At 58.4% G+C, this 21,896-nt stretch overlaps 1 protein-coding gene across 1 annotated transcript; it reads right to left on the minus strand.

The window, feature by feature from the left end:
- Window positions 1–937: 937 nt before the first annotated feature.
- Window positions 938–21,678, minus strand: STARD3 (StAR related lipid transfer domain containing 3). Its single transcript, XM_059830442.1, has 15 exons — window positions 21,646–21,678; window positions 15,701–15,980; window positions 12,697–12,774; window positions 12,329–12,406; window positions 12,184–12,237; window positions 11,964–12,081; window positions 10,747–10,845; window positions 9,910–9,962; window positions 8,968–9,060; window positions 7,442–7,504; window positions 6,284–6,379; window positions 5,640–5,719; window positions 5,135–5,239; window positions 3,700–3,793; window positions 938–1,795 (listed from the first exon to the last, which is right to left on the minus strand). The coding sequence occupies exons 2-15, from the start codon at window positions 15,914–15,916 to the stop codon at window positions 1,691–1,693; spliced, it is 1,332 nt and encodes a 443-aa protein (XP_059686425.1). The 5' UTR covers window positions 15,917–15,980; window positions 21,646–21,678; the 3' UTR covers window positions 938–1,690.
- Between the last annotated feature and the right edge of the window lie 218 nt (window positions 21,679–21,896).

The raw sequence follows: 21,896 nt of genomic DNA on the forward strand, positions 1-21,896 counted from the left end.
CCGGGCTGCGTCCCCCGTGGGGATGTGGGGCAACGTGACGGCACAGGCAGGACCCCCTGGCCCCAGCCCAGGGCACGTCTGGCCTTTCCCTGCCCGCCGCCGCGCTGGCACCGGCCCCCAGGACCAGCGAACACGATGGACCCCGGAGGTGTTAACGGCTTTGCGGGTGCCCGCTGCCAATGCGGTGGCGGCACTACCCTGTGCCACCTGGCCTGCGGTGGCCCTGCCGCTGCCATTGGGGTCCCATCCCAGCGTGTCCCCCCAGGGACGCAGGGACAGGCTGTGCCGGGCAAGCAGGCAGGGGGGTGCTGGCCGCGGGGCCCCCCCCCGGGCCGGGCTATTTGTAGGGCCAACAGATGGGGGCTGCGAACAGACGGGCGCTCACCGGGTGCCAGCGGCCAGGGCTCACGTGGCCGCGGCTGCTGCCTGGGCAGTCGTGGGTCTCCAGCCCCTTCCAGGCCATCGCCCCACAGCCGCGGTGGTCCCACGCCAGGGGAAACGGCCGGGGCACATTCGGGGAAATCTTTGCCCGGGGTGACCAGTGCAGATGCTCCACGCCGATGCCCAGGAGCTGCTGGTGCCACCATGGACTGGGGGACAGTGACAGCCACAGCCAGTGGCTGAAGGAGCCTGGAGGACCCGTCCTTTGAGCCTGGGGGGGCTTCGGGCTGGCCCCAGCCCTGCGGACACTCACGCCCCAGACGGGCCAGCGTTCCTCCTCGCTTTTACTCGCCCCGTTTACAAAGGGCACGTGGAAGACAACGGACTGCAAACAGTGCACGGCTTTTTATTCTGACATGTGCTGTGTCGGCATCACCCCTCGCGGGCACAGAGGGCCGGAGCCCCAGGACGGGGAGGGGGGCAGAGAGCCCGGGGGGGGACCAGCGTGGGCGCTCCCCTCTCCCCACAGCGCTGCCGGCGTGTGCCCCCGCGTGCGGGCGGCTTCGCGCTGTTTCCATTTATAGCGCAGAACACGGCACCGGCGCTCACAGGTAGAAAGAAGCTGCAGTCTCCCCCGCATCCCCCCCGCCCCACACTCCCCCAAAAGGATAAAAGTCTCCGCTTAAGGCAAATCACACTCTGCCTCCGCCTGGAGCTGCGGGCGGGGGGGGACGAGCTCAGCCGAGCCCCAAGGGGAGGCTTGGGCAGCCCAAAGCACCAGGGAACAGCCCGGGAGGGGTCCCCTGCATGGCCCCCCCCCTCCCCTCCTGCAGGGAGCAGACAATGGTCGTGAGTGGGGGACAAGGGGGCCCTTTGCCCCCCTGTGCGGAGGGGCAGAGCCTCACCTGGACAGACAGCGAGAGGGGACAGACCTGCGTCCTCACCCCAACCTGTCCTTCTCCTCTGTCCCCTCTTCCTCATCAAACTGGGGCACAAGTACAGGAGTTTGGGGGTCACAGATGAGCCCCCAACCCCTGCGTGAGGGGAGGGGGGGAGGCTGGACCCAGAGGAGGGCAGGGCAGGGGTTTGGCACGCAACAGTCAGTGGTTTCAGGGCCCCAGTTAGGGGGAACGGTGGTGGGAGAAGGAGCAGAGCACCCCCCGGCCTCATCTGAGCACTGTTAGTAGGGGGCATCCTCCCTGGGGGGTCACAGCGAGGCCCTGGGGGCCACAGGGTCCTCTCCCGGCTGTCCACTGGCCGCAGAGGAGAGAGGGTAGAGGAATGTCTGTCGACGGCAGGTCCCCACTGCTCACGGCTTGCCGGAAAGCTCGCTGACCCGCTGGCGGAGGTGGAAGGCGAACTCGAACATGGTGGCAGCCAGGCTCTGGTGGATCAGGTAACGGGGCAGGCGACCCTGCGGGGAAAGCAGATGAGCACGGAGCCGTGAGTCAGGCAGCACGGAGGCATGGCTGGGTTCGGGGCTCGGGGCTGGCCCCATCCCGACCCGGTCGTGCCAGCCCGGGCTGAGGGATGCACAAGCACCGCAGCGGGGAGCTGCCGCTTTCAAGGAGCTTGCTCCGGGGGAGGAACTGAAACGCGTTTTGATTTCTCTAAAAAAGCCCTGCACGACTCAACCCCAACCGCCTCGGCCTGTGCTCTATTATGTGAAATGCATTAAAAAAAATAATTAATCCTTGCCTCTGCGGGGGAAGGGAGCTGAGGCAGGGCTGGGAGCAGCGCCGGGGGCTTACGCAGGGTCCCAGGGCAGAGAAGGGGTCCCAAGTGCAGGCAGCTCAGGCAGGGATGGCCAGCCAGCTATCCTGGGGGGTCAGGTAGGCACAGGAGGACCCCCCCCCTTGGATTGGGGTGTTTCAGCAGGGCAGGAGGCAGAGACTTTTCCCTGGAGCAGGTTTTCTCTGCGACACGGGGGCAGGAGATTGCGAGACCGCTGGTCCAGGGGCCATTTCAGACACCTCCCTGAAACAAGCTCCGGAATGAAGCTCCGTCACAGACACAAACACACACACACGTGTGTAATTCTCACCCTTCGTCGCAGGAAGGGATGAGCCATGTGCTATAAATACTTCTTCAGGGCCAAAGGAAATAGCAAGGCAGCACAGAAGAGGGGTCTGGGCACTAGCAGAGCCCTTCAGGAAGATGGTGGAAGCAGTTGACAGGCGGGTTATTAATAGCTCGGCCGCTACGGCATTTCTTCCAGCAGCGGAGGCAGGCAGTGGGCGAGTGCTCTCCGGCCCGGGAAGCACAAGGAACATCTTTCCTTTCTAAGCCCCATCTTACACAACCAAGTGGGTTCATTATCCCTCCAAACCCACTCATTACGGCGGGGCGGAAGAGGCATCGGAGCCAGATCCATGAAGGAAAACACATCTCCAGTGCAAAGGGGCACGAGGCCGCGCTCTGCTCTGCCCCTGCTTTCGCTGCCCAGGAAAGCGCTTCTGCAAATCCTTTCGAGAGCGTTTCACAAGGCTGGCAGGAGCTGATCTACTTTGTGGGGAGGGAGGGACGTGGGAGGGGAGGGGGCCGCGCAGCTTTGCAGCAGAGCGCTGATGAATGGAGCCTTTGTGCTCGCTGCTGCAGCGCCGTTACCACGTCAACCTTCAGCGGAGGAAGAAAACGGGCCAGCTCCGCTCCCCCCATCCGCCCGACCCCAGCTCCCTTCGTGCACTGCCTTTTGTCTGGGCCACCAGCAAGGACTCGGCACGCAGCTCCACAAATAGCTCCGGATCTGGGTCATCTCATACGGCCGAAGTGCCCTTCCCCGGGTGCAGACACAGCCCCGTGCACTCCAGGGGTGGCCGTGTTTGTACCGGGGTGTCTGGGAGCAGGGCACGCAGGGGCGAGTGAATCCCCCCTGCAGCGGGTTCTTGGGAGCAGCAAGCAGCCAGACAACACTTCACATGCCCAACTATTTCGGTCCCCAAAGAGGATAAAAAAAAAAAAAAACAACAAAACCTCCTCTCCCCCAGTCCTGCACACAGAGATGCGAAACCCCAAAGCAACATCTCTGCCAGGTAAGGAAGAACGCCCCCACCTCACACTGGGGCAACTTCAGGGGGAAAGAGGGTGATTTTCAGGTGGCGTTAAACCTCTACCAGCAAAACTCGAGTCCCTTCAGGGCAGCCTTTGGTAACGAGCCGCTTTCAGAAGCAGCCAGCAGCACTGCAGCCGCTGGGAGCAGAGACCGGGCACTCAGCACGCAGCCCGCGCTACGCAGGGGATGCCGGAGCCTGCCGGTGAGCTCTGCTGGGGACGGGCTACAGCCGCAGCGCTTACGCATCGGCGAGGAACTGGTTTTACCTTCAGGTCCGTGTTGAGAATCCAGATGAATGTGCAGACCCTGGGGTTGCTGGGACATTTCAGTACGATGAATCCTCCGGGTCCGTTTTCACCCCTGCGGGGAACCAAGAGCACACAGTCAGAGCTGGGGCCAGCTGAAAAACCGTTCTCTGATGCTCTGGGGTGCACCGCACCGATCCTGCGCTAGCTCCTGCGGCAGCAGCCACCCCCTCCGCCTGGCAGCGAGGACTAGAGCCCAGGGGGGTAAGAGCAGATGCGCAGAGTGCCCGGGAAGGTATCTGCTTTGGCTGCAGGCACACGAGCAAGCACGGCAAGGCAGGTTTCCCACAGGTGCCTTGGCAGCGGTGGTGCCAGGGCTGCCGCAGGGCTGCGGGCTGAGAAGCAGCCTCTGCCTCCGGACCGTGCCAGCCCAGCCGACACCGGCTCTTCACCACGGGGAGGTTTCCGAGGCAGAAGCCTGGGGAAATAAATGGGTGCAAACAAGCAGGTCCCAGGAAAGTTGAGCGGCCAGGGAAACCCAGCGCAGTCAGGACAGGCTTGGTGCAGGGAGCTTTGTCGCTACAGCCCCCAGATCCTTCTTCGCACCATCTGATCCATCTCAGAGACGAGAGCTATGCTCACACACGGCGTCCAAATACAGATTTCCCTTCCCTGTTCAGGAACACACTATTTTTGCTGCATACATTTGTAAAAGGATTTTTCTAGGCCCTGAAGTCCCCAGCTCTTAAATAGACTGAGGCAGCTATAACGGGTCTGAGTTAAAATGTCAATTACTTTAACCAGATTATTAGGAAAAACAAAGTCAGTGCGCGAAGTGGCACAGCTGGGCCCCAGGCACCGGAGCAGACAGTAACAAGGAGTCCTTGTTTGATGAGACTAAGCCCGCCGAGATCCATCACCAGCCGGGCGAAGCTGTCCCTTCGGAAGGGGAGAGGCCAAAGACCTGCCGACACTCTGGGAGCCAGTCCATCCTGACGCAGCTTGTTTCACCCACGGGACCACCTCTCAGCGTCCGCAGCTTTTAAAGTCAGTAAGTGCCTGGCTTACGAGAAGCAAAAGGCATCTGAGAGGCTCAAAGCGAGCCACAGTCAGCTGTTTACTGCCCCTCAGAAATGGCAGCTGGCCCTGTTTGGGAATTAACTGTTACATAAACAGGATGCGGACTGGGTTGGGGTTTGTGCTGTTACTGGTCGGCACCTCCACTCCCCTGAGCAGAGAGCTGGGAAACGCCCGAGCAACACAGAACAGCACAGAGAGTTTCTTTAACAAAGGAAGAAGAACAAGGGAAGCAAGGTTTAGTTCCACAAACAGATTAGCTTCCTGCAAATGCTGCCAGAAAGACAGCAGGGTTTTCATTTAAGTGGCTCTTTGCCCTAAGCTTAAGCAAAGTGCGTGTGTCAGATACCAGCTAAAAAAAATAGAACCTGCCTCTTACCTGACATACTTGGAGAGCGGAGGCTTGAGGCTGTGCGTGGTCGACATCCCTGAGGAAATGTACCTGTCTCTTCTTCTCTCGATCCGGCGCACGTTCACGAAATCCCTAAGCAAAGAAAGGGTGCTGACTGCTTTAAAACACGCATGGGACTTTGACGGAGCAGATCCCGCTCTCCGGACTGCTGGGAAAGGCTGTGGCAGAGGTATGTCAACATACGGACAAAGCACAGCGCAGGACTGTTATCAGGGAGACCGACTGACTGAGACAGATTTTGAGCTCCGAGACTCCTGCCAGAAAAGTCTGGAGGAGAATTCAGGGGCTCCTTGCCTTTGGGAGCGTTACCCACACAGCCAGCCAGCCCTGCCTCGTTGACCCTGAGAGCTCCCAGCCAGCGAAGAGCGGCAGAGCCGGGGCAGAGCGCTCTCGCTACAGTCAGATGCTTCTCTCTGTATTTTAGGAGGGTGTTTAGGGGCTCAGTACAAAACAGACAGTGGAATAAACTGACCTTGGGGAAACGACACCGCCTGCGGCCCCAGCTGCCACATCATATGAAACGATCGTGTTGTCTTCAACCCGCTGCAAGATCTGGGACAGGGGGTAAAAAAAAAAAAGAAAGAGGAGATATTTCCTCAGACTGTGCCTGCAGGTCTGCACGTGCCAACAGCTGGGCGATACGGACCCTCCCCTGAAACAGCACCAGGATTCAAAGCAACCAGAGTGTCTTTAGCAGCTGATCTGAGGCTGGGAGGGGACAAACTCTTTGGCAGTGTGTGCACAGGTTTGTCTCCTGCCCTGGGACTGGTCCCTCTGCCTCTCCCGGGGGGGCACAGGCGCTGCCTCCGGATCCCCGCCACACCAACGGCACAAAACGCCCAAACCCTACCAAGCAAAAGCAGGCTTGGCTCAGCCGCTGGCCCGTCTCCCTGCCCACCTCATGGGCTTTTGGATGGGCACATGCATGCAGCTGGCTACCGCAGAGCATTCGGATCGTACGGATGAGCGGCGGAGATTTAACGCCTCAGTGACTCGGATCCAGCTAAGCTCCAGTAGGGCCTGGGCACCGCCGACAGCCGGTGTTGGACTGGGAAGCTCCAACTCTCCGCTCCAAGGAGCTCCTGTGATTAAGCCATCTTTGTCCGGCACGCTTACCTGGCAAGCTGCCACTGTTCTGTTCCACAGGATCATCTTCTCAGGCTGGAGAATAACCTCCTGGTAAACTGTTTCAGCAGAGCACTGCAGGAAAGCCTGAGGACAGAGCCAGAGCAGTTAGCCAGTCCCTCGCTCCACTTTGCTAAGATTATTTTTAAGGAACACAGGGCAGATCACAAAGAACAACTGGGATAACACAGGAGGGGAGCCTGGCCTGGCTTTAGCGCACACAAAGCCAAGGCTCTCACCCCTCTGCCACGGTGCTCTTGTTCCCAGGGGCCTGGAAGGCACACATGGAGTCAGAGAGGACAGGCCAGACCTCAGGTTTCAGCAGCCGCTGAAATGCTGGTGTAAGAGAGGGCAAGTGTCTGTCTGCCCGTCTGTAACACGGCGAGACAGACGGACCTTGGGGCTGACTCAGGCTGGCTCCTCTCCCACCCTCACCCCACTTTATCAGCAGTTCTGCTGCGTGCACGATTGCTTCGGGAAGTTGCTGAGAAGCTATTCTGAGCTCCAGCACAGACAACATTCATTTCTCCACGTTCCCGTGGGACAGGGGATCTTTGGAGGCAAATGGTTAATGCAGTAAAGTGGGACCATCCAGCTTTTCCTCGCGAATACAGAGCTGCTCCATTGGCAGCTCCTGCCAGCGAGGCAACATATGCACTGGAACAAAGAAAAGCCACCGCAGCACCAATGCTTCATTAAAGCGTGGTTTACAGCCAAGCCACTCCAGCGAGAGGGCACAGAGCAAGGCACTTCCGAGCAGCTCTTCCCAATGCCAGGCAGCAGCAGACGCACGCTCAGCCCTGGTCTTGCTGGCAATTAGTTGCAATTAGCCTCCTCGGTCAGATTAGTCCTAGATGCTGGGGTTGGAAGCAAGTCTTGCAGTCACCTGCTCCCACTTCTACCAGCAGAGACTGGGGCCCAGCATATTTGCTGGGGAGTTTGTCTGCCAGCCAAGGGGCTTTCCTGGAGAGATTCCCTAGAGCGTGCAGTGCAGTTCATCTGTCTCAAGCTAAGAGAGTGCGCTTTGCAGTCTGACCTGTCCTGCCAGGGCCAGGAGAGAGCGTGAAAGCTGAGCCGCGGCTCTGAGCAGAGCAGTTGCTCTTCGCCTGTACCACACGGAGTAAGAAAGTGATCCAGGAAGGTTCTTACCTTTAAAATAAAGGTCTTGCCATGGAAAGGTATTTCAAAAGTGTAAACAACATCACCAAAATCCTGGGCAAGAAATAAGAAAGTTACATTTATGTTAGCAAAATAAATCGCTTCTATCTGGGGTAAAGTCTGCAAACGCTGCGGCCGCAGGAGCCGGCCCACCTCGCCCGTCGTTCTGAAGGACCCTCCCCAGCCCTCAACTGTCCCCCGTCCCCCCACACCAGGCAGTGACCCCAGCATAGGAGCTGCACTGAGCACATTTCAGACGCACATGCACAAATTTCCATAAACAAAACAATATCCAGAGCTGCAGCAGTGATGAGACAGAAAAAGAATCCACCCCATGCCAGCCTGCAAACTCCACGTCAAGGTCAAATTCTCTTTGTAGCAAGCTACCAACACCAGGGTAAGAGAAAGGGGTTAGTTTGCCAACACTGCTGTTGTTACCTACATCTGAGAAGAGACTCCCTGGAGGGGTTAGGGATGGACAGATGATAACCTTTCATCATTAGCCCTGTGTTAAACTCTGATTAGTCTATTTAAATCCATCCCCCTTCGGATAAAGAAAACAATCTGCCCAGCTAGTTTGGCATCAGACAATGGATCACTTGACAGGGGAATTTTAAACACCAGATGAGACTGCAGTTTGCAGGACTCTCACCCCAATCGTGTTACAAGCCCACAGGCAGAAAGCAAGGATGGTTTTAGGGAACAGAGACACTGCCCCTTTCTCTCCACCCTTCAGAGAGAGAAAGGAGCTCTAGGTGCCCCAGAAAACTCTACTGTAGCTCACAGAATGAACCAGTGCAGTGAGGAAAGAGGCAGGGCAGGGCCCGCTTTGCTTTGTGTGCCTCCGTGCTGCCTGAAGCAAGAGGTGTGACTTGCAGACCCCTTTGGCAAAGCTACAGTGGAAAGATGTAATGCAGAGAGATGGCCCCGATTTACACTCCAGCACTCACAAGGTCCCTGTCCTGGGGAAGGAGGTCCCTGTCCTGGGGAAGGGGGGATGCAAACGGCTTTGGGGGTGGGAGGAGCAGTCTGTGCCTGCTCCCACGTGGGCCAAAGCTGGCCAGAAAAGCCAGACCCCCGCTTGGCTTGGTCTCCCCGGCACGCTCAAAGGCACCTTGCTGCGGAGCAAGGGCAGAAGCTGCAGCACTGGGGCCTCCAGGACCGCCGCAGGGCCAGCTTGCCTCCACTCCTCCCCAGGCCTGCAGCCACGGCTCCGCATCCCAACGCCTACCAAAGGTGAGCTGTCCGACCCTGCCTGCCTGCCGTCTAGAGGGAGGAGTGATGGGCTCTCTCCTGTCAAACAGGAAGGCAATTAAACGTCTAATTAAATAAGAGGGGATTTTACATTTAACTGAACTGGAATAGATTCCTAATTCAATCAGGTAATTGTAACGCTTGTTAATTTTTCATGTCGTAAGGAGGTTTCAAAAGCCTCATTTGTCCTCCCGTTTTTTGCTAAGCCATCCGTGCTTTCTGCCGGCAGCGCTGCCCGGCAGGTGGGGCGGAGGGACACTTGCATTGTTTTTCTCGAACTTCCAGTTCTCCTCCTGGGCGAGGATTTGGTCCACAACCTCCATCGCGTCTTTGCCTTGTTGGACGTACTCCTTCTCCTAGGAGAGAAGGGAGCATTTCATCAGTTGGGTTTGCAAAAAGCCTGAAGTGTGTGTGCAAGGCTTGCTACCCCCCTCCCAGGGCTGGCAGAGGGAAAGGGGATATCTCCCATCACCACACCACAGAAATCTCTTAATTTGGGTCACAGAGGCCTCATTTTGGAGCTCAAAGTCACGCTCCCCGCCCTGGCTTGTATCCATACACCAGCTGTGTCTACCAGCGAGTCTCCTGCCTTAACGTAAGGGTTTCCAGCAGGCAAAGGGCTATGAGATGCCCGGAGCTTCCTTCTGTGGAGGTGCCAGAACAGGGGCTGAACAGCAGCAGACCCACTTGGAAAAGAGCAGAAAGCAGCCTGTGCCCAGCCAGGATTCGGGGAGGCAGAGGACCGCCCCGCGAGCCACAGTTCAGCGGGGATGCTTGAGACAATGCCCTTCTCGGTATGTGACCGTGTAACCGGGGACCGAAGAGGGAAGGGGAGAGAGGGACAGGCAGGGCAGAGCCAGAATCACATCCCTGCGGGATGCTGCAGGGGAGAGCGCGCAGCCCCGGGGAAGTGGGTTAATGTCGGGTGTTGCCCAGAGGACCCCCTCCCACGGTGGCCACGATGCCACCGGTCCTGGGGCACATGGGGAACAGCCTGGTGCCGAGGGGCAGGCAGAGCTCCTCGGCCGAATGTCCCCAGAACAGAAGGCTGTGAAATGAGGGACAGCAGCCTCCAGTGCTGTTGGTGCTCTGCAGGCACAGCATCCTGATGGGGCCGCAGGATTGTCCGAGAATCCACAGCCCTGGATCAGCCTGAAGCCGACAGGCAGGGATAGCCGGCCTCAGGCCACGCTGCCTCTGTTTACCTGAGCTGTCAATGCCTTCCTCCCTGCACCTTCCTCATCCGACTCGTCCGACCCTAGGGAAGAAGCAGACAATTAACACACAGTTGATGAGACCCCACTTGTACAATCTCCCTCTGACCTTCTCATGGGGGACAGGCAGTGCCCAATCCCTGCACCCTATCTGATGGGAAGGGCTGTCAGTGGGGCCGACCCCAACACAGCCCAGGCCCTGCCTCCCCGAACGCCTGCGCTCCGCAGCCGGCTGGCAGGCACTGCTCTGCTCTCCGGAAGGCTGAGCACAAACCGGGTGTCAACTACACAGAGACAACTGCTCCGGCTGACGTTTCCTCGCTCCCAAGCAGGGGAGGTCTCCGGAGCCGGCACGAGGCGGTGTCACAGGGCAGTGGCGTGCTGCCAGATCTTATCCTCACCCGCTTGTGGCAACTCACCCCCCTGCCCTCATCCTGAGGGCAGCATTTTTCAAGTACTTTAGCCACAGCTAAGAGCATTTAATCCCAAGACCACAAAAGGCTCCAGTTTCCCACAGAGCTGAAGCCAGGCGTGTGGGGCTGAGCCCGACTCCGCTCTGCAGATGGCACAGAGAGAGCATGGCCGTGCCTCCCTGCCCAGGCACAGGCGCAGTGCGAGGAGACGGGAGCCCGTTTTGCAGTGTCAGTTCTTGGAGGCCCTGCCACCCACTGCTGCCAAGGGCCAGGATAACGAGACAGAGCTTGGGGAGGAGGCAATTATAGAGGTGAGGAGACCCAAGAGGAATGCCCTGAGGGGAACAAGCTCGGGAAATGAGGCGGCCCAGCTGCCGGCGAGGTGACAGCAGAAGGGGAGGAAAGCACGTCTTACCTGCGAAGGACTCTGGCGGGGAGTAGAACTGCCCCTCGGAAAGGGCTCCAGGGTAGAGCAGGGGGCCGCGAGAGGCTGCAGCCTGGGCTGCCAGGTACCCTGCAAACCAAAGCACGAGGTTTTACACACGCGGAGTCCAACGTTTCAACACCAAGGGGGTCCTGGAGCCCTCACCACATCCACCCCTACTCAACCACCTCCCAGCCACTTTCTTCCAGACACAGCTGGTCTTTTCGCACTGACACCAGCCAGCCCACAAGCTTTTCAGCTCCTATTGCCTCATCTTTTGTTTGAGACATTTTATCTGCATGGAGATCAATGGGCTCTTTTGCCTGTCAAATCCAAAGGCGATTAAGCATCTAATTAAATAAGAGCTTCCCCTGGAAGCAATTTGGAACCTGAGCCTAATCCAATAGAGGCATTAAACACTTGATCATTTTTCATCTTAAAGCCTCCTTGCAAGACCCAAACATCCTCTGGTGTTTTCCAGTCAGGCAGTGCATTTGTGATAGAGCCCCGCTTGACAAATACTCCTTCGTTTACGTGCCATTTCCCAGTCCTCTTTCGTCAGTTAAGCCTGGGAGAGCGACAAACTCCTTTGGCTGCTTTAAGAATGGGCAGCCGCACCAGTCCAGGCTGAGCACCCGCTCCCTAGAAGGACGCCTGGAAGTTACATGTGCCCGGCACTGCAGGGTAATTTGTAAAGCATTAGGTCAGACTCAGTCTGCATTTAGTCTGACCTCAGAAACCAGAGGCTGTAAAATTTCACACACCATAACTCACGCCACGCCCCTGTAACGTGTCTGTGACTGAAGCAATCCCCTCTGAAAGGTCTCCAGCCCAGATCCAAAGACAGATATGCAGAGACGGAGAGTCCAACAGTCCGCCTGGCATTTGTCCCACTGTTTCAAAACATTTTCTCCGATGCGGAGGTGAGCTTTGTTTCCAACACGTCTGGCTTCAGGATCCAGACATTGGGGAATCTGGCATGTTTTTCTCCACTCAATTAGAAAATGCTTTTTATAATCTGGTATTTTCTTCCCCTGAAGGGACTTATATACCATAACAGAATTGAGTCAGGCACTTAACGTCACAGCCAGCCTGGAGATCACTTCTCCATAAATGTCATATCTGTCAAGGTGCTGCCAAAGCAGCAGAAACCCCAGGCCTGGTAGTCTCATCTGCCAACTCCGACCAGAGAGGAGCAAAATACTCACATCGTTCCTCTTCTGCTTCCTGAGTTAGGACTTTAAAATCCAGGAACCAAGTCTCTAGCCAAGCAATGACAAACGAGACGATAGGAAGTAAATAGCCAAAAGCCCCTTTGGTGAGAAGCTGCGTGGAAGCAAGCAGAAACCACAGGGAGTTTACACAAACGGGAAAACAGCAGCATCAAGTAATCACAAAGCAATCCCCTGTGAGCCCAAGGAAACCAACCTCGGAGAAGATGACCTTCAGAATCAGGAAGGCACTGGATACCAATGTAGTGACCTGAAAAATAAATTTACGTATCTCAGATCCCTGCAAACTCCAGGCAGAGAGAGAAAAACTAAAAACAGGAAAGCAAGAATTGCCTTCTTACCGCTATGACCCACCAGTGGCGCAGCTTTACGATTGCATAGGCCAGCAGCAACACAAAAAACCGAAAGAAAGCCAAGACCTTTAAAAACAAAAAGCCATCGACACTAGTCACTGCCCTTGTCCCTCTGCCAGGTGCTGGGAGGACACAGACACAGGCCAGATCCCAAGGACCTCGCCACCTCGACAGATGGGGTCAAGGCTGCAACGGGATGGGCTGCGGCCTGCCCAATTTCGCTGAGCCAGGCGAGGGGCAAGGCTGCGGGGAGACCCCAGCCCCCCCAGCACACGGACCCTCCCTGCCCAGCCTTCAGCCGCCCCACATCTAGCTCCAAAGCTGCTTCCTCACCTGCAGCAGTCTGGGATACTCACAAATATATCAAAGAAAGAGGTCTTAAAATTGTACTCGATGATTTCATTCTCCAAGTTCTTCTGAATGCCATCCTTGGTCTGAAGGGGAGACAGGAAACCAGAAAGCTATTGAGTGCACTGATAAGAAACTAATGGTAGAAAGAACCCGGCCAAGCGGTGACCGGAGGTTAGCGCCAGGTCAGGTTATGCATCAGGCATACAAATGCCTGCCGCACGCATGACGCGGGCTCATCTGCCAACGCAGGACCACGGGAGGATACAACAGCCCATTTCACCCTCGGTTTCACACCGAGAAGCGCGAGTCGGGTAGCCAGAGCTGGAGCAGCACACGGGTACATTAAATACTTCTGCGTGGGGGCTTTCTGATACCAAAAAGCCGCTCCTTCAGCTCAGCACATCCAGCACCACCAGATCACAACCCTCACAGCCCTAAAGCCCACGGTCGTGGGGGGGTCCCACAGCCTAAACACCTCCCACTCATGCCCACCGCTTCCACACGTGGCTTCACGTGACAGACTTCAACTGTACGGGAGGAGACGCGGAAAAAAATGAAAAAACACAGGAAACTGCTTCTCTAGCACCTTCAGGAACGCACTGAACAAAGCATCTCCCACAGCTGGACAATCAAAACATCTCCCCCGCGAGGGCTCTCAGGGGTCACTCAGCAACCTGGTGGAATTTAAGCTGCGATCATCCTCGTTGTGCAAAGCACCGAGGGGTCCCCTCTCCTTTCTTCCAGGCCAGCTGGCTTCCCACGGCTCACAGCAGTGCTGAGCTGCCCTCCAGGAAATCTGACGGAGGAAGTCAGCCGGCAGGTTCAAACGCACTGGCAAAGGGGAAGAGGGAGGAGAGGAGGACATACACAGACAGACTGCAAGGAAATCTAAAAGAGGCAAAACCGCTTTCTGGGATATTGTACGTGAGCGTGGAAAAAGCTCACAGAAGCGCTCTCTTGCCTCACGCCGAGACAATCTGGGGCCCGACAGCGCTGGTACTTTTGACACCATAAATCCTGTTCTCGGGAGCCTGAATCGCTGTTTATGAGGAAGTGGATGGCTCAGGTAACTGGAACAAATGCTTCACCTTTAGGCTATTGGTTTGAACGCAGCCCAGCTGGCCTGGAAACTGGTCTAGGCTGACAGCTGTTTGATGATCTGTGAGAAACAAGTTGGTGGATCTCAGGCCAGTTCTTGGCAGCCTGGTGTCCTGGCACCCTCTTGTCAGACAGTCCAAGGACAGAAGAGGCAGCCATCGGGAAGTGGTCCCTCTAGGTCAGGGCTGGTGCTTAATATTCAGGGAGAGGGGAGCAAAGCAGTTCTGCACTATTGCTTTATCTGATCAGCAGCTACAGGACTCGTGCCAGCCAGCTTTGCTGCACTGCCACTGAAAGCCTCTTCCCCACACCGGGACTCCACTATGAGATGCTGCAGGAGGAACGAGACCCAGGGAAGGCTTTGGGTTATGATTTCTGGGAGGTGTTTTCAGTTTAAATACAGGCCACTGCGGTGAACAAGGAAGGGGAACTGTCTGAGGCATCTCTCTGTCTCTCAGAGAAGCGAGCTCGCAGAATTACAGTTCGCAGGCAACAGACATTTAACGAGGGCCAATTTGCTCAGCTTATCTTGCAGTGAAGGAAACCGTTTGATAAAAAAAGCATTAGTCATGATATAAAATCGCTGCTCTTCATAACTAGGCAAATAAGCTGTCCTAATAGCTTTAAATATGCAGCATCTCAGCTCAGGGCCCAAATATCAGCAGTTAGTCACTCATTAATGGCTACCTGCAAGACCTACGCTCCGAATCACCCTGGTGACCGCGCTGGCAAATTATCTCCCCGGGGCTGGATATTTTGATTTGTAGACAGCACCTCTCCAGAGAGCCCAGAGAACAGGGACAAGAGCAGGAGGCCAGGGTCCAAGCCGGGCGTGCAGGACACCATCGGCATCGCTGGAATGCTGGCCAAGAGATGCTTTTTCCTAATTGGGGGCAGGGGTCTCTTCAGGCTCTCGACACTGCCTGGGCAGGGCAAGGGAGCTGCTGGCCGAGACAATCTGTTAAGTGCAGTCACCACAGGAGATAAACAGGGCAGAGATAAGAGCTGCTAAGTGAGCGCAGGATCCAGTGCTGATAAATAAAGGCCAGACACCGGCAGGGCTGCACGCAGAAGCGCTGAGGTCTATCTGTTCATCTTGCCTCTCTGCTCAGGTTGTTCCACAGGAGGACATGTAGTACCTGAAACCCGTTGCCGGCACGGCTGAAACCAGTCGGGACCAGTTCAGGAAAAATAAAATAAAATACAGCCCGGGGAGTAACTCCGACCTGATGGGACTGAGGTAAATAAACTGGATTTCCCTGGTCATTGCAACAGTTGACACACTGAGCAAACGCAGCAGCCTGCACAGGTATGACAGCGCTGCGGAGAGGACCGAAACCCCCACAGTCCCCTTCGCCAGCCTCCCATGCGGTGGAGCACCATCTCCGGCTTTCAGAAGCTGAGATTAGTTGCAGTATGTTGGGGCCAAAGCTCAAAGCCCTTTTTGTCTCTGCCCAACAGCTGGGCAGGCGAGAGGAGAGTCTGTACATCCTACCTCGCTCCTCCGATGCTCTGAGAACAAGACTCTGCAGCAAAGCTGGCAGCTGCTTGGCAAACACAGCGAGCAGCTTCACTTAAGGCAAGGGGAGCAGGAGAGAAATTTGGCCAACTGCTCAACCTGGCAATTCCACGGGCCCCAGATCTCGTTACACTACAACATACAGCGCTACACGCGATGGTGTTAACGACCCTGGACAGCCACAACAGAGCCCAGTTGCAGGAAACGAGCTGGACGTTACACTAACTGCGCAGAGGTTTCTCAGCCAGCGCAAATCAACAGGGTGCTGGGAAGAACAAACAAAGACTTGGCCCAAGATTTCTGAAACGGAGCAATTAATGCGGGGGGAACTGAATTTAAAAAGCACAACTTAAAAGGGCAAAGACTCCACAGATTTGCTTCCCCCAACTTACATTCAATTCAATTATCCACAACAAAGAGATGAAGAGCAGGTCGAAGGTGACGAAGAGGCAGAAGGTCCTCCTCACATCTGAGATGGCTTTCCTCTTCTCCGGAGAGAAGTAGCAATACGGGGAGAAGCCCTGGCTCTGGGACAACGAGGTGCTGATGGACGCTATGGCTGGGAGGCTTCGTTCCAGGTCGTGCTGCAGGTCTGTCGGCTTGCTCATCCTTGGCCCAAGCGACTTGGGTCCTACGTCAGTCGGGGCAACATCTGCCAAGTCAGTGCATCACCTGTGGGGAGACACGATGGGGACCCTCAGGCCTCAGGTCTCCAGATACCCCTTCTCCTCTCCCCCTCTAAAGGCAAATATTCCTATTACCAAATCAGATCCTGTCTGGTTTATACAGTTCCTGAGGGAAAAGGCTAATACCGGCTTTTTGGGTTGCCAAAGAGCTTCCCTCTCTGAGGCGAAGACATCCAGAGCTCGCCCCAGGGCTGCCCCATCTCACCCTGGCACGCCACGTTCACCAGCGCAGGCGGGGACCCTCCTTCCCTCTTGCTCACTGCAGGGAAGGAGGAATCAGCTGCGAAAGGCTCAGAGGCACAGGGGGTCCGCAGAGCCACCAGCACGTGTCACTGGGACCCAGAGGCAGCCACCCAGAACGGGCTCGCAGCACGGTGAGCCAAGCTGGCGGCTACAGCCAGCAGCCAGAGCAGCAGATGGCAAACCCCGCGGAGATGCCGCAGCAGCAGGAAAAGGGGCCTCAGGGTGTTTCCGCAGAGGCCCACAATCCGAAAGGGAGCAGTCCCTGGGATCCCGGAGCCACCCCGAGCTCCAGCAGCCTCCTCTGCAGGGACGGATGCAACACTCCCAGGGGCTTGACATTTTGCACAAGGCAAACCGCAAAGCCTCGGGAGCCAGTCATCCCGTCGGATCCCAATCGGATCCCATCCCGCACAGCCAAGGGAGGAGCCTGCTGGCTTCAGGAGCAGGACGCTGGGTTTCACGCCCCACTCCAGCCAAGCGGAGCAGCAGGAAGGCAGCAGGGGAAAGCGCTGCTCCCAGTCCCGGCCCGGCGGCTGGCAGTGCTGGGCACACAACCCCGGTGTTGAAGTCTGAAGGCTGTTTTCACGCAGCCCGTGCCAACCATTGTATTAAAATTTTTCCTCTCCGTCAGCACTGCACAAGGAGGCCACTATGTTAATGGACCGTGCAACTAAGCACACGCTGGAGACAAACAAGGAAAGAGGATGCCAAAACAGGTCAGGCCAGGGATCTGTCAGTCCCCGGCTCTGCCACCTCCGAGTCACCCACGGCAAAGGCACAGCTACGAACTCCTATGCAAAATACTCCTGCTCAAGGACATTTTGCCTCCAAAAAACCAGATTCTTTGCTGCATTAGCTACTGCCCCAGTTCTGCATCCTCCAGGAACCGGGTGAGGTTTGTTTGTCTACAGCAGATCACACTTGGAACAACCAGGAGGCTGCAGCCACACAATGTCCGAGGAAAAAAAAGCCCCAAAACTGTGCCCAGACCTGTGGGAAGGGGCAATCCACAGGGCAGGTGAAGCCAGGGGTGCTGCCGAGCCCAACAGACGCTGGAGCAACTCCAAGAGCTGAGCACAGCCTGATTTTGGGCAATTTTGGGTCCCTGCACCAGCGGCCTCTGCGTCCCAGCCCCCAGGGAGTGCTGGGACTGGAAAGGGAACAAAGTTGGACTCCTGTCAACTCCCCGTTAGTCTCTCTCGGAGGCACTTCGGAAGGAGCTGGAAGACTTGTCACTTCGGATCAGCCGCAACGACCATGGGCCTTCGCTGCTCTGAGCGAGGGGCCCATCTCAAACTGAGAAAAGTTAAAGACATCTGTGAGCGCTAAATAATACATCACCTCATGCACGGGCTGCCTCCTCCTCTACGGCAGGGTGTCACTGCCTCCTTCCCTCAAACACCACTTTGCACTTAGGCAGCCCCCCGCAACTTTCACAGCGCTTTAAAATCACCCGGCAGACTCACCAGCCCCGCTCCCCCGACGCCAAGGCAGTGCTGGGGCCACTCTGCGGTGCCGGGGACACGGCAGAGCGCGGGGACACGGCAGAGCGCAGCAGTCATGCAGCTCAGCCAGCCTAAACCCACCGGTCACCAAAACCCAGCCTTCCCGGTGAGGTTTAACACTGCTTCAGAAGCACGCCCATCCCAAACCAACCAGCAATAACCAACTTCTGGGGAAGAACCGGCGACAAGGGCTTTACCTTCAGAGCACCGTGGGACAGAGCAGAAATATTTTAAGCCCAGATGAAGGCCTCCGACTGGGACTGCTCCCTCAGGCAAGAGAAAGCTCAGAGCAGAAAGAGCAGGGGCTGGATCCGAGCGTGTATAAATGTGCCTTTTTCTGGGTGACAGATAAATTATTGAGCGCCCCGGTGTTGTATTATGCATTCAGACATCCTCCGCAGCCTGCGCCGCACCGGCTGCCGAGCCACGAGCCGCTTTCGGGGGCTCTTGAGCGGCGCAGCTCCGACAGCCGATGTGACAGGCCGGGGAAGCGCGAGAGGCACACGCTGCCCGCAGAGGGACACCCCGGGTGACAGTAACACAGTCCGAAGGGGCACCTGCACCAGGGACCCCTCAGGGCTTCTGGTTAAAAAAAAAAAGGGGTTTTCGAGGCTCTGAGGAAAGATTTGGTTTCTTTTTGCTGGTGAGAACTCCTGTTTTGAGGATGAAGCAGGAGGCGAGAGGTGCTGCAGGGACAAGAGGTGACGCCACCCTCGGCAGTGCGCCCGCGAATCCCAGTGGGAAGCAAACGTGGTTTGCGGCGGTGAAATCCTGAGACAACACCAAGCGCCAATACCCAGCGAGTACTGCCACAGAGGTCCACGCGGCAAAACGCCGGCATCCCAGCCCAGCGCCAACGGGACGCCGGGCACCGAAACGGACCCAGGACCCGTGCCGAGGCACGTCCCGTCCCTGGGAAAGGCCACAACAGCCCCTGCAAAGCTCCAGCGTCACCCCCTCCCCAGTGTCACCCCTTTCCACTCTCAGCTTTTAAATTCAAATCACAAGCTTCTCATTAGCACACGTTTGCATGTTAATGACATGTCTTACAGTAAGAAGCCTTTCCATCTTGTGACATCGCTTCTCCTTTCCTCCCGCGCCCCCGACTTCCTATTAATGTGTCTTCGCAGCTCACATGACGACTTCAACAGCTAATTCTCATGTCACCTCTTCTGAGAGTTACAGCCTTTGCACCAAACGCTGCACCAGGAGAGAAAACGCCTGAAGAGCGAGAGGGACGGGGCCTTTTAGAGACACCAACTGCGGGTGTTTTACCAGACACTAACATGTGTCCGAGTTTCCTAGCAGCAAGAGATGCCTTTAAAACAAAAAGGTCAATATTAAAGTAAATTAGATGCTAAACCTCACTCCAAAATAACCATGAAGTGATCCAACTTCTTCAGCAAACTACTGGACAGGCCCCGTCACATTTGTGGCTGGGACTGTTTGGTTTTCGAGCACCCCCAGATGCTGCCATGATCCCGCAGCAAGGGCACGGCACGGAGCTCCGCAGCGAGCTGTCCCTAAAGCACCTTCCGGGGCTACCTCGAGCCCGTGCCTACACTCGGAAAGGTCACCCTGCTGGGAACGTTACTTCTACCTCCTGGCAGCACCGATGGCACGAGTGACAGCGAGCAGAGGCGGCAGACTCATAGGCAACAGCCACGGTAAAGCAGAGTGACGAGGGGGATCGGGGCTGAGGCTTCGGTCTGTCCATGAACAGCCACTTCTGCAAAAGGCCGGGAGCAGCCGCTGCCCGAGTTCAGTGTCCGAACATGCGCAAGCTGCAGGCACAGAGACCCCCGGGGAGCCCATCCTCTCCCCGGCACCACAGGCAGAAACAGGGAGACTCGGAGGGCTGCGCGAGAAGCACGTTTCCCCAGAGCCACCGGCTGTTTTTCCTTGCAATCCCTTTGCCCCAGTCCCTCCACCTGTGAGCCGTGCCCTAGGGAGCCGGAGGAAGCGGGCTCCTGGCGTGGGAGCCCCTCGGCACCCGGTGTGCCGAGGGCGAGAGTGGCTCAGCCACAGGCTCGCCGTGTCCCGGGGAGCAGGCAGCGCTCGGCTGTCACTTCTCCGAGCCGCTCTCTTGCTCCTGTGTGAAGCGTCAGAGGAGTGGCCTGCAAGCACTTCTGGAAGCGCTGTGGAACCCCGCAGCGTCCGGCATTTCCCCCTGGCCCTGTGTGCCGGCTCAGCTGAGCGTCTGCCCACCAAGGGCTGAGCCAGCCCCAGGGCCAGGTCCTTCTCTCCGCAGGCAAAGGCGTCCCCACGGCTGGCCCACGGCTCCCCACAGCCAGGCCGGGTGCTGCCTCCCCCCAGCTGACCCCCTCTCGACACCCAACGTGGAGCCACAGCCCCCCAACCCACACCCCTGCCCCGCACACCCTCCTCTTTAGCGCTTCGCACCACCATGTCAATTTTCAGGCGGCTTTGGTGGCAACTTGGTTGCCTGAACCCCCCAGCTGGCACCAGCTGAGACCTGGGGTCCAGCCCCCCTCCTGCCCACCCCGGGGGTCCCCCCCATTTGAGAAGGCAGCAGAAGTCTCCCTCCGCTGTGCCCGAAACCTCAGCTGCGTCTTGCCCGGTCCCGCACAGCCGCCGCCGGGTTTCGTGAGGCGCCGTGGAGCAGAGAGAGGCTTCACGCTGCCTTTCCCACAGCGAGAGAAGGGGCTCCGCGGGCTGGTGGAGAGCAGCGATGGCCACCAGCCACACACCGCCGTGCTCCACTGAGAGTCGTCCTTCCTCGCCTCTCAGCTCCGTGCTTGAGCGCGCCGGGTGATCGGACCCTCGCGGGAGGGGGATAAAGCTTAGTGCAGACTTTGTGGAGACCCCGGGCCCGCAGCAGGGGGGATAACGGCGCAAGCCAACCACTAGCACGTGCCTCCAAACCCGAGCAGCGTGGCAGCCCCCCGAGCCGTCAAGGGATGCAACGAACACAGCTTGACGAGCACCGGGGATCACGGCAGGATGCTCCAGACGGAGCCGTTCGGGTCAGCGCTGCCAAGGGACTGAGAGGAGAGCAGCGCCGGGACCCCCGACAGCCCCTCTGCCCCCCGACGAGCCCCTCCACGGTCCCGTCCTCAGGCAGGAGCGGATTCCTCCTCCCCGGAGGGGCCACAAGGTCTCCTGCACCCGCGTTCCCGAGGTCCCTGCCTGGAGAGCAGCGGTTTCATGCCTGCGATTAGACGAGGGCAAAGCTTTCGGCCGCCCGTACCTCCGCTGCCGTGAGCTCCGAATGGACGCTCACCCTCCGCACAGAGCTGCCGCCGCGGCCCGCAGGCCCCCGCCCACCCCCCGGTGCCCGGGCACGGAGCGGCTTTAACGGCGGGGGTGCCCGTGGGGGTCAGCGCAGAAGCGGCTTCGGGAGGATGCGACCGGGATCAGCCGCTGCTCCTGCCCCCGGCCTCGGGGCCCAGCGCCGGGCGGCGTTCGGAGCGAGGCCGCAGCCACACAAAGGGCTCCCGGGGAGAGCCGGTGCCCCGGTCCCTGCCGGTGAACCCGGGGGGCAGAGGGCACGACGGGGATCCCCGCCCACCCGGGGCCCACCCAGGCCTTCCCTGGGGAAGGTGCCCACGGGGGACCCCGCACCACGGGACGCCCGGTGCTCCCCGGGCCCAAAGCCTCCGGGGAGCCGGTAACGGGACTCCCAGGACTGAACCCGGGGCCCCGGTAACTGCCACACCCCCCAAGACTGAACCGGGGGGCGGCCCAGAGACAGTCATCCCCTGCGGCCGCACTCCCGGGGACGGCACCGAGGCCCCCGCCCGCCCTGTCCCCTCCGGGGCCCCGCACCTCGCCTGGGCCGAGCAACGGGGGCCCGCCGGGCCCACCGCCCGCAACGGCCCGCCCCGGGAGCGGGGCTGGGTCGCCGCCGGGGCCTCGGGCCCCACCGCCCGCCCGCGGTACCTGCCGCCGCCCGGTGCCGGTCCCCGCCGGAAGCAGACCCCGGCGCGAGCCGCTTCCGGCCCCGCGCGCGGTGCCGACGCCACCTCTGACCCCGGAAGGGGAACGCGGGGCTGCGCCGGCGCCGACCATCGCCGGCCACGGCGGGGGGGGGGGGTGGACGGGCCCAACGGGGCGGGAGGGAGAGACCATTCCCCATGGGGGGGGGGGGGGGCAGTGGGGCTGGGAGGGCCCATTCTCCAGCGGGGGGGGTC

Source organism: Gavia stellata, chromosome 28, assembly GCF_030936135.1.
Source record: "Gavia stellata isolate bGavSte3 chromosome 28, bGavSte3.hap2, whole genome shotgun sequence".
Lineage (NCBI taxonomy): Eukaryota > Metazoa > Chordata > Aves > Gaviiformes > Gaviidae > Gavia > Gavia stellata.